This window comes from Lynx canadensis, chromosome B1, assembly GCF_007474595.2.
Source record: "Lynx canadensis isolate LIC74 chromosome B1, mLynCan4.pri.v2, whole genome shotgun sequence".
Taxonomy (NCBI): Eukaryota; Metazoa; Chordata; class Mammalia; order Carnivora; family Felidae; genus Lynx; species Lynx canadensis.
The window spans coordinates 201,356,095-201,368,414 of record NC_044306.2 but is presented as its reverse complement, the minus strand read 5'-3'; the positions used below and the strand labels follow the sequence as shown (position 1 = coordinate 201,368,414).

General features: G+C 57.0%; 1 protein-coding gene across 2 annotated transcripts in view; it reads left to right on the top strand.

Annotated features, from left to right (window-relative positions):
- PPP2R2C (protein phosphatase 2 regulatory subunit Bgamma) overlaps window positions 1-12,320 on the top strand; it is a 128,491-nt gene that overhangs the window by 84,588 nt on the left and 31,583 nt on the right. For both annotated transcript variants that reach the window (XM_030314243.1, XM_030314244.1), the window contains exon 5: window positions 2,446-2,623. In XM_030314243.1, the coding sequence (XP_030170103.1) occupies window positions 2,446-2,623 (178 nt within the window). The remainder of the gene's footprint in view (window positions 1-2,445; window positions 2,624-12,320) is intronic.

The following is a 12,320-nucleotide window of genomic DNA, read 5'->3' as shown; positions in this document are numbered from 1 at the left end:
CACATATGCACACACTCTTACACATGCATGCACACGCAGGCACACACATGTACATGCATGCACACGTATATAGTCGTACACACCCACATTCATGTGCACACACACTCATACACCAGCACATGTGCATACTTGCACACCCCCTCACTCATACACACATACACTCACACGTGCACACGTGGGCACACGCAAGCACACGCGGGCACATGCTCATACTGCATTTGCATCAGAAGGAACACTTAGTGTTCACCCACCCCCACTGCAGCTCCAAAGCTGTCACCTCCCATCTCAGCCGTCCCTGGGGAGCTTGAGGGACACAGCCCATTCATTCACTCACCTGTTCACTCATTCACCCGAGGACCTTGCCGTACTGGGCCCTGGGCTGAGGACCAGAGATCCAGAGGTGAACCAGAGAAGACACAGCGTGCCCCTCACTGGCACCCAGGCCACCGCAGGAACAAGATAGCCTCGTCACATGGTCAGGGCTGTGACAAACTGGCGACTCCAGCGAGCCCCTGGCTGGCCTGAGAGTGAGGTGGACTCGGGAGGTGCCCTGGGAGGAGATTCTCAGGCCCCAGGTGAGCCTGAGTCCAAGCCGCCCAGCCCACGGCAGCCCCTCTCCTACACCCCCTCCTGGCCGCCTTTCCAACCTGGCCCCACCCCCGTGGCCCTGTCACCCCATCCCCGCACCTGTTTTATTTTTCTAAATAACACCTATCGCTACGTGAAATCTCACTCTCACACACACGTACACACACGCACACGCACGCTCGCTTGTGTATCAGTCATTGTCTTTCTCTCCCACTCGAGGACAAGCAGCCCATCGGCCGCAGTGTGTCCTCACCCAGGATCCTGCCCGGTCATCACTGCCCCGGGCTCAGGAGGCCTGCAGTTAGCCCACAACGTCTGCACGGCCCATCTCCAGAATCCCAAGGTCTCGTCACGCGGAGGCCGGCCTCGCTGCCTCTCTCCCGGACGCAGTCCCCATCGCCCCTGCAGCCGGGTCCACCCTGGCTCGCGCCGGAACCCCTGTGGCTTGTGAGGCGCCACCCCCCCACACCCCATCACCTCCTGAGGAGGACCATCACGAGGACTCATCATGTGCTCAGCGCCATTCTAAACGCACTTGACCTGCGTTAACTCGCGGGTCCTCATAGAAGCCGCTGAGCTGGTGCCAGCACGCCCTTCTTCACAGATAAAGAAGGTGAGGCCCAGAGAGCTGAGTTCCCCGGTGAGGGTAACACTAGTGGCCGGCAGGGCAGGAGGGTTTCCGGTCTCCGCCCTGCCACCGGGATGCCCTCGGGACAGTCACACCTGGCTCTGCATTTCCTGACGGCGACTTCGACAAGTCGGGGTCATCTTGGCATCCGGTCTCCCCATCCGGGACGTGGGGAGGGCAGTGCTAGTCCCTACTTCCTGAGCGTCAAGTGTGGGCCAGGCCTGGGAGAGACTGATGAAGCCGCGTCTGTGTGCCCGTCTCCGTACCTTTGAAGACCTCACGGTTTACTGGAACGGAGCGTCGTGCCCGACACACGCCGTGGCACACGCTAAGAGCCTTAGCAGAGAGGTGGTGGGGGTGAGCAGGCCCGTGCCCCCACTGCCAGGGCAGGCTGAGTCTCCGGGCCTGCTGCGTCTGGGTCTTACAGGAGGAGTCGGCACAACCACGTGTTCAAAGAGGGTGAACGTTTCAGGCGGAGGGCGCGCAGGGAAGCCAGGCACGATACCGATGCTGTGTCAGGGGCCCCTGACACCAACCCTTTAAGGTGGGAGTTTGTAGGAGTTAGGCTAACGCCAGCAGCTGTAACAAATAGCCCCGGCATTGCAGGGCGGAAGATGCCGAAATGTACTCCTCACTCATGGAAAGGTCCTGGGTGACACATGACTGTCCCGCAGAGACGCAGGCTCCTTCCATCCCACGGACCTTCATTCCCAAAGCTTGGCTCCTCACCTTCCAGCAGCGGAAGGGGGAAAGGGGTGGAGAAGACTCACCTGCCTCTGAACAGCCTCGGCTCACAAGTGCCAGGCACCCCTGTGCTCCCATTCCTATGGGTGAGAACCAGTCCCGTGGCCACACCCAAATTGCAAGGGCAGCTGGGAAACGTAGTTCTTGTCCGGGCCACCACTCGCGAGGAGGGAACAAAAATGGTGGATAATCGGCTGGGGTTGCCACGGTATCATCCCATTTTAGAGGTGAGGAAACTGGGGTGCGGAGGGGTTCAGCCACTGCTTCAAAGTCACACAGCAGGCTCAGAACCAATCCCGGGAGGCGAAGCTTCCCTGCAGGGCTGGCAGGCAGTGCATGCTGGCCACAGGGCACTGCTTATGTGCACCTTCCCAGCCTCCAGCTTTGATCACGCGGCCCCAGCCTGCCGTTTCCTGCCTTGGCTGCTGGCCCCCCTGCACTCCCCCCATCACCTTATCGCCCTGGGGACCGCCCCTCCTCTGCAGGTGCCCGTGCTGAAGCCCATGGATCTGATGGTGGAGGTGAGCCCACGGAGGGTCTTTGCCAATGGCCACACCTACCACATCAATTCCATCTCCGTCAACAGCGACTGTGAGACGTACATGTCGGCAGATGACCTTCGCATTAACCTCTGGCACCTGGCCATCACCGATAGGAGCTTCAGTATCCTTTCCAGCTGCGGGCAGGGGGCTTCTGGGTGGGGGCGGTTGGCTCAGTTGTAAGCGAGCCGACTTGGGGGCTTCTGCTTTGGTGCAACGTCTCCAGTGAGTGAGTGAGGCCCGGATTTGGAACCACGGTGAGTTGCTTTATGAAGGCTTTAAAGCCGTGGCTGCCGAGGGTTCTGTTCGTCCCCTCGCCTTCTCCAGGTGGTAGTTTTCCATGTCATTCTGGGACCTCATCAGGGGCCACGGAGGAGATAGAGGCCTGGGGTCAGCCCTCCTGGGTTGTGGCCCAAGGCAGGGGCTTCAGTGCTTGATGAACAGCCTCGGGGTCCCAACCAGGGCTTAGAGTGACAGTTGAGGTGTCACCTGTCCGGTTGGATGGGACCAAAGGGGGACCCTGCCTGGTGGTCCCCTGTGTCTAGGCAAGCTAGGGGCAGTCCTGACCCCACTGATAAGTGGAGAAAGAACTCTGTACAGAAGCCAGGCCTGGGAAGGGCCGCAGGGGACAGACCAGCTAGGGTTGCTAAGGTGTCGGGCCGTGCAGACCGACAATAATAATCATACACAGTGCGGCTCTCTGCCTGGCCTCAACACGTGTTCACGTTCACTCACATCACCCTGACAACAACCCAGGAGGTAGGTGCTATCGTGACCTTCTTTACAGATGAGGAAACTGAGTCACGGGGAGCCCCAGTTAACCTGCTCAAAGCTCACACCTAGCAAATGTCCAGCCCAGGCCCCCCAGCCCCGGATCCCCATGTCCAACCTTCACGTCCAGCTGCCCTTTGTGAAGGATGCCTCCCAGGTGTGCAGTGGCAGGGGGTGCGAGGCCCCCCACCCCCAAGAGCTCTCGTGCAAGCTGACGGTCTCCAGGTGTCCGCTCTGTGCGGGGTGCCGGGCAGTTCCTGCCGTGAGAAGCTCCCAACACGGGCTGTCATGCCTGCTATTGCTCCCGCCTCACCGGTCGAGAGTGGGTTGTGTCCCTCGGAGCAGAAGCCAGGACTGGCCGGGAGGGCATTTGGGAGCCAGAAGGAGCAGCCTGGAAGGTCTGAAGGAGAAGCAGAGGGTAGCAAACGACTTCTGAGGGCCGAGAGCTAGGCACCGGCCAGAGGCCAGTGGGCAGGGAGACCCTGGGAACGGGGAGAAGGGGGCTCGGAGGGGCAGAGAGTAGCACCCGCTGTTCCCGAGCCCAGCAAGAGGATGTAGGGCAGATGTGGGGCCTCGCGGTCAGCGTGAGCCTCTCTCTGTGGGAGTCTCACTCTGCACATTCAAGCTCGCTGACCTTGGCGAGTAGCCAGATCTCTGGGAGCCTCGGACTCCTCACCGGCCCCTCCCCGCTGGGACTGCAGGGTGCGCGTTCAGGGAGCCCCGCCGAGATGCACCCAGCACGGAGCTGGTGCTCTGCGTGTTGGGAAACGTAAGCGTCTGTCTCCTTCCTGCCCCGAGGGAGCGAGTGCGATGAGCCTGGAGGGTGGAGGTGGATGGTCACAAAGGTTCAAGGAGGAGCTGAGGCTGGAGCGGCTTGGAAGGAATGGAAGCTCAAATTTGGCTTGGTGGACAGGGCTGGGCTGGGCGTCTGCCTGACCTTCCGTTCAGGCTGAAAGCCTGGTAGGCCCCGCCCCCTCCCCGGTGGGAGATCTTCAGTTGGTCGGGACTCTTCTGTTGCAAGGGTTAGAACAGTTCATCCCCATTGGCTCAGGCAAAACGGCATTTGTGGACTTATGGACCGTGAGAAGGCTTCAGGCACAGGTGGATCCAGGGGCTGAAACAATGTCATCGGATCTCTCTCTCTGCTTCTTGCCTCTGCTCTCTGCTCTAGAGGCTCGTCTTAGGTGCCACGTGGCGGCAAATGGGGGCCAGCGGCACATGTCCTGCCCTCCCAGAGTAAAGTCCAAGAGACAAGAGACCAGTTTTCTGTGAACTGCCCCACTATAAGCCCCCAGATGGCACCCCGTGGGCTCTGATTGGGCCTCAGGGGCACCTCCGAACCCATGACTGGGATGGGGGGGGGGATGCAGTGCTCTCACTGGCCAGGCCTGAGTCAAGGGTGCTGGAAGGGGGTCAGTGGGGGGGGATCTCCTGCCAGGCACTGCCCCAGCAGTTGGGGGCCCCCACGGCGGGCCACACCGACAGACGTCCGCTGCCAGGTGTGAGGTGTGGGCCAGCTTCCTAGCAGAATGAAACGAGTCACATGGGAGCCCCAGGTCTGCACACGCCCACGGGGTGGGCGTGGGACTCGCGTGTACCTGCAGCGGGCCGTCCTAGGTGCTTCCTCCCAGCGCCGTGCGGTGCACGGAGCCGTTTGCCGTCGTGAGCTCGCCTGGTGTGCGTGTTGGCGTGAAAGCCGCGAAGCGGTTACGCATCATCAGCCTGTTTTGCAGATGAGGAAAGAGAGGTTCCGGGAGACAGGGGGGCTGGGCTGACGGGGGCAGAGCTGGGACTCGCGCTCAGGCCGCCGAGGCCTGGCCCCAGGCGGCTTGGCCTACCCTTGGGCTGCCCGCTGCAGCCACCCTCCTGGTTTCCACTCCCGGGCTGCTATGAAGATTCGGTAGCGTTGTGAATGCCCACAGCCCTTAAAACCTGTCAAGCCCTGAAGCCGTGTAAGGGCTAGTGTATCATTCATTCATTCAGCCATTAAAGCCTGGTGCCTCCTCTGGCCTGGGCCCCGTGCAAGCCCCGGGACACAGGGGCAATGGAAGAACTCGGCCCTGCCGGTGGGGGCCTCCTTCCGCGTCAGGGACGTTGCGCTGCTTTGGTGGGCATGGCAGGGCGAGGATGCTGGGAGGGGACGGGCTCCTAATGTCAGTGGTTCCAGAAACCCCCTCACGCCTGCTCCTGTGTCTGTGTTCCTTCATTTTCCCAATGTTTCTAGTTTCTATTCATTTTCTTAAAAAAATTTTTTTTTTATTAGAGAGAGAGAGAGCGTGAGCAGGGGAGGAGCAGGGAGAGAATCTTGCTCGGCGCAGAGCCCAGCTCGGGGCTCGATCCCACGATCCTGGGATCGTGACCTGAGCCGAAATCAAGACTCAGACGCTCCACCAATGGAGCCACCCAGGTGCCCCTCTGTTAATTTCCTTTAAATCAAGTTGCTTTCTTTTTTGTCTTTTTGTCTAAATTAACGCGTTCTAAATGCGGCTGCCATAAGTGAAAATAAAACCTATGACCTATCACAAGCGGGATGAAACGGTGAAGACAAATGCTATGAGAACAGGACAGCGGGAATAAAATTGTCCCTCCGCCCTGGCCAGTGCAACTTCCTGTGATAGTGCAAATATCCCAGCTCTGGGCAGGCTGGTAGGTAGCTGCCGGCCGAGTGTGCTTGGGCAGCGCCTAAAATGTGGCTAGGTTGACCACGGAACGGAGCTTTTTATTTAGTTTTGTTTCAATTAATTCAGATTTCAAGTTGAACAGCCACCCGTGGCGGCCGAGCTGGACGGTGCATGCAGCCTCTGTTGGAGGCCGGTTCTCAGTCAAGGATGGAGATGAAAGCGTGCTTGAAGCCAGAGCATAGCAGCATGGAATGGAGGCTTTCTCCCTTCTCCATCAAATGGATTGGAAAATAATTGGAGGCTTTTCTCAGTGTATGAATCTGTGCTGGGAAGGCTGTGCCTGCCCCTCTCCTCGCTGCACTGTAAGCAGGGGGCAGGGGCAGCACTGCTCAGCCCGGGGGGCTTCCTGGGCTGCGTGTGTGTGCCGTGGGTGGACTGGATTCCAGCGGGCAAGCTGGAGGCCAGGAGCCCAGCGGGGAGATCCAGGGAGAGACGGCGATGGGCCGGCAGCGTCACGGCCATGAGCAGGAGTCAGTGGAGTAGTGAGGCAGGAGGCCGTATCGTGACTGTCTTTTGGACCAACGTGGCCACAGGACATTGGAACAGGCTAGTTGTAAGAGAAGAGGGTTGATCCGCCACAGGACTGCAGGCCCAGTTGTCCTGAGTCCTCACTGGCGGCTGTGCCTCCTTGCCCTAGTTAAACACACAGATTGCGCCCCGTCCGTGTGTTGGAGAGCACACCATTCACGGCTGTATTTGCTGAGTACCTGCTTGTGCCAGACGTTTGAATTAGCTAGGCAAAGTCCCCTGCCCCCTGGAGCCAGCAGACAATAAACCATTAATATAAGGAACAAGTGACAAACCCAGCACGTCCGTGCAAGCAACGGACAAGTACCGTGAGCCCACGGGGCGCGGCGGTGTGCATTGTGTCGAGCACTGTCTACCTGCGTGGCCGCGGGTGTGGGCTGGGTGTGCGCTGCGCGAGCCGGGGCGGTTGTTTGGCCAAGTGAGTGTGCCTTGCAGGCAATGGCAAAAACGACGACTGACCTTAAGGTCTAGGCCAGGTGAGGAGGAGACGGCTAGTGACCAGAGAGGAGCACGCGTCATTGGGGGGTCCCCCTGGGGACCCAGGAGTCTTCCCTGGCTAGAGGTCCTGCCACATAATGGCACGTTAGACGTGTGTGCTGCCTCTTAATTTTGTGAAGGTGAACTGGCTGATTGGAATATAAAGACGGGCCCGTGCCTTGAGGTGGAGGAGTGTGCGTCCTGCAGAGCTGGGCCCCGGGCAGCCCCCGCCTGTGGAAACAGTACCCTGGAGGCAGACAGAAGGAGTGGAGTGGAGTCTCCAGGGGTGGGTGGTTGTGGAAACCTCCCGTTCAGACCGATTCATCAGGGAACCACGCTGTACGTCGCTCCCTGTGGCCCGCTGCTGTTTTGGCCACCAGAGCGACAGGACACGGGGGCCCGGAGCAGAGACCGGCGCCCGCCCCGTGGAGGTCGGCCTCCCTGGCGGGGAAGGTCAGGTCTGTCGGCTGCGGGTGTGATGATAGGTTCCTACGCGGCCGAGTGATTAGAAAAGGTGTTTCATTTCCACCGCGGGAGGAGGCCGGCAAGGCCTGCTGAGCTGGGGAGTTGCTCCGAATCTGGACACCCCTCTTGTGCCCGTAACTCCTGGGGGCTTCGGCGCCTGGGGCTTCCCATTCCTTCGACTCTCGCCCTCCGGTGCCTTGACTTGCCCTGACACTGCTGTTCAATGTCAAGGCCACTGGAAGTTTGCTGCTGTGGTACCACCTCTGCAAGTCGGAATGTAACACCTTCAGTCTAAGCAGAATTGCTTTGTAGTGAAGGTTTTAAGAGACGGGAAAACTTCTTGAATAAGGGAGAAATGGTGGGTGTCGCTTTGACCGGTGAGAAAAGGTGGTAAGAAAGCTCACTCCAAGGCCCCTTCCTCTGCTAATTTGAGCACTGGTCATTCTGAGCAGAGGGTGGGGGGCCTGGTGCTTACTGAGCCCCTCTGTGTGCCAGGCACACGCGTGATGCAGCGTCTCCTTCCTCTCCCTCACCCACAAGCTAGAAAGAGGTGCCAAGCCCTTCCCGCTTCCCCCCTGGACGGCTCTGGAATCATGCCCTCCTCTCCTTCTCTGCCAAAGGCCCCACCGGGGCCGGACCATTCCTGCTTGGCCTGTTGCCCGGATCCCACATTGCCCAGCCAGTCGGCCCTCCGCAGAGCTGTGAGAGTTGCTCATCAGAACCTCTGATCTGACCTCATCAGGCCCCTGCTTAAAGCTCAGTGGTTCCCTTCAGCTTCTGGAAAAAGTCGAAATCCTTCAGCGGTGCCCTAGGGCTCTTCATAACCAGCCCCCGCCCACCTCCCCAGGCTCCTGTGTATCAGGCTTATGTACACCTTCAGGCCATTGGGTTTCCCTCAATGTTATGGGAGGGGTTTAAGGGAGGGGGTGCTCTGTCTTCTGCTGGTCCTTCCTGGGATCATTCTTGCTCCCTCTCAGCCTGGCTGGCTGCCATGTGGCCATAAGTGTCACCCATAGCCCCCTCTGCTCTGCCTACTCTGCACCCCTCCTGGGCTATCAGAGCCCCTCTGGGCCCACACTTCCTGGTCACACTGGGCTTTCCTCGTCTCTTAATATGACCGCCTCTTCTATTTTCTGGTGAAACCCTCAAGATTCAGTGCACCCAGTCTTAGCCCTCTCTGTATCCCCATGTATAATGCAGGGTCCAGCACATAGCAGGTGCTTATGAATGGTCGTACACGGTGACTTTGGACGGAGGAGTTCCAGTCTCCATCTGGTCTTAGGGATGCAGACACCTCCTTGTGAATCTGGGCTCCAGGGGCCTCAGAGATCCTGAACACTAAAGAGCAGTGGTCTGGGCTCTGGGGTCTGGCAGACCTGCGCTCAGATTCCTTGTTTAACCCCCTTGGCCACCAATTTCCACCAATGTAAAATGGGCCACGTTCCTTATCCTAAGGATATTTGTAAGGAATGAAGAAATCATGCACATGAAAGGCCTGGTACTACTCGGGGCCCAGCAGGGGGCCAGTATTTCCCTCCTGAACAACAGATCCTCAGATATTTAAGGCTGGTTCTCATAAAATCTCTGCATTGTTTCTGGTTGTCAAAGCCCCTTTTTTAGTCCAGCACTGTGCCCACATCTGTTTAAACAACCTCTCACGTCCTTTAATACCAACATTTGAGACAGGCAGCTCTGAGCGATTTTTCTTGAGCTTGATGCTTCTTAAAGGTAACAGATTGCACAGAGGGTCTCAGCTGATGGGCCTCTGCTTTATTTTTAGCACTCGGAGAACTGTGAAGATGGTTCAATTGATTTTTCTCCCCTCTGAGCGATTTCTCATGGTGGAATCTGGCACTGCACCAAGCCTTGGTCTGGAACAAATTCCTAATTGCCATTTATAGAGCAGGTCCTGAAGCTAGGTGGGATGGTGTGGCAATAATTAGGGGTAAAGGCTCCAAACCTCGGTCAGCACACTGCTGCCTGTGGGCTGGGAGTGTTCCCCATGCTGAGAGCAAAGGAAGGGACTTGCCGAGGCCCCTCCACGTGCCAGGGTCTGTGATTAACGAAAAACCTGGAGCTTGGCACCCAGCCTGCCTCACTCACTGGCCACCCTGCCAGTCACTTAGCCTTCCTCAGCCTTGCTTTTCTTGTCAGTTCAGTGGAGTGTGACTCCTGTGCTGGGGGCTGTCAGGGTAGAATGGCTGGAGAGCACAGTGTACTGTAGACAGCCCACACTGGCCCTGACCTGCTGTCAGGCACCCTACAGGCTACCTTCTTCCATCCTCCCCTAGTACCACTCTGCAGAGAAGGAACAGGAGCATCTGCTCAGAAGTGCTTGAGTCTGAATCCCCAAAATCAGTTTCCACCCAGGAAGCATGTCGTTAAGCTATTAGCACACCACTGTTTTGGGGGCTCAGCAAAGGCCAGGCTTCCCAGGGGCTGAGCCCTGGTGCAGCTGTCCTTGGTGCTGACCCTGAGCTGAGCTCCCACGGACCTGTCCACGGTGCTGACCCGGGACCCAGCTCTCGTGCAGCTGTCCGTGGTGCTGACTCCATTGTCCGCCAGAGCATCATCTTCCTCACCACCTCGCACACCACCTCGCACACCACTGTCACCTTTTACTGAACACTTACTCTGTGCAAACAGTGCTCTAAGCACATTGCACGTATTAATCTATTTAATCCTCCTGACAACACTGTGGAGTAGGCATTATTGACATCCCCCTTTCGCAGACGCAGAAAGTGAGCCACAGGAAGGTTAAGTAATTACCCAGAGTTACCCAGCTGGGAAGTGTCAGGGCCTAGGATTCAGACTTGCGGCCTCTGGATGCAGAACCTATGCGATTCACTGTCATGCCACACTGCCTCTCAGTCATGATAGTGACAACCCCAGAGCAGCCACCGTTACTCCACCTTCGATCTGCAGGCACTTGTGCCTTAAACCCTTAGAGCGACTCGCCTGTGTTGCTGTCATTCCTTCCATTTTGTGGGTGTGGAGATGGGCTCGGAGAAGTGGGTGCACTTGCCCATGGCCCGTCCAGCCCCATCAGTACAATGATGTTTCCTGGGTCTTTTCTTGGATCCTAAGGGAGAGCAGGTGCTTTTCACCACACTGCAGGACAGAGTAGGGGTTGCTTGGTGGCAGAGGTGACACAGGTGGCTGACTGAGTGCGCAGGCCATAGCTGTAGTTTCTTTTTATTTTTTTTTTAAGTTTATTTATTTTTGAGAGAGAGAGAGAGAGAGAGGAGCAGAGAGAGGGAGAGAGGGAGCCCCAAGCAAGCTCCACGCTGTCAGCGCGGAGCCCGATGTGGGGCTTGAGCTCACGAATCATGAGGTCATGACCTGACTCGAAATCAAGAGTTGGACACTTAAACCACTGAGCCACCCAGGTGTCCCAACAGCTGTAGGTTTCTAACATACCCTCTAATCGTGGCAACGTGAGACTCTGCCGTTCTTCTGATCCCTCCTGAAAGGCCTCCATGGCATTTCTGTGACACGCTCCTGATTAAAACCCCCTTGACCACAGTCTGGAGCCCCGTCTCCCACCCTCTCCCCGCATTGGGGCTCCAGCTGGCTGCCGTGTCACAGCTCCTCAGCCTTATGCCTCTGTCTGATGTGGAACTCCCCCGCTTTCCCTCGGGTGATCCTACTCTTCTCAGTCCTCGGCTTGATGCCTTTGGCTCCCCGAATCTCCACACCAGCTCAGGGCCTTGCCAAAAATCCTATCCCGTACACCCTGTGTGTCTCTCCTGGGGGAGTATCGTGGGTCTCTCTGGTGTCACTGCTGGGTTAGAAGCCCTGGGAGAGGAGGTCAGGATGGGCTCCAGTTTGCCCTTTCTTAGCCACCCGGGTGTGTGTCCCAGCACTGTCTTGCCTAGGGTTTCTGTCTCAGCTCTTAGGAGCCAAGGCATGCAATTCAGCACAGACCCCCAAGTCCTTGTTTTCTTGGGGGGGGGGGGTCCATTATTGCACGCCTGGCAACCAGCTTAATTTTGTGTTTTTCCAGAGGAAGAGAAAGCCTCTGATTCTGATTTGATAAACTTTAATTATTGCTAAAGGTACTAACCTTGCGCTGGGGCCTTTTAAAAAAACACACATATCTCCACATCACTTTATTTTATTTATTTTGTTTTAATTGCTAGGGCCTCTGACTTACGGCATCTCATTAAATCTTCATCGTAGCCCTGCAAAACAGATTTTATCAATGCATTCTACAGATGAGAAGAGCAGGGTGCAGAGAGGTTGAGAAGGTTTCTGGAGGTCACACAGCTGTTTACGGTGGAGCTGGCCTGTCAAGTCCCAGTCTTTGTGACTCAGAACTGAGTGCTCTCTCCCTGTCCAAGTACTTGGGAAGGACATAAGCTGGCTTGTGGTAGAAGTGTGCAGACTGGCTCAGCACATGGAGAAGACCTACAAGGGTTTCAGTGGGCTTGTACAGTGAACGTTTACCCAGAATCCCCCTCTCTCCATGGCCCTGTGTGGCTCCGGCGATCAGGCTCTTCTCTCTGAGCAGAATCACACCATCACAGTAAGTTTCCAAGAAGAGAAGGGAAGAGGCTGTCATGGGCTGAATTGTGTCCCACCAAAATACATATGTTGATGTCCTAAGTCCTAACCCCAGGACTTCATAATGGGATTGCATTTGGTCCTTAAATGGGTGATTAAGGCAAAACAAGTCTGCTAGGGTGGGTCTTAATCCCAAAGGCAAAACAAGTCTGCTAGGGTGGGTTTAAGCCACTCATCTATGACATCCGCTGTGGCAGCCCGAGCAAATTCATACAGAGGCAAAGGTTGCCAGGAACCTCGTACAGAATCTGACGTGGTTTGGCCAGAGTGCTCATGGCTCATCTTTGTAGCTAGGGCATCTCTTGGAGAAAATCTTCTGAAAGAATCAGCTCT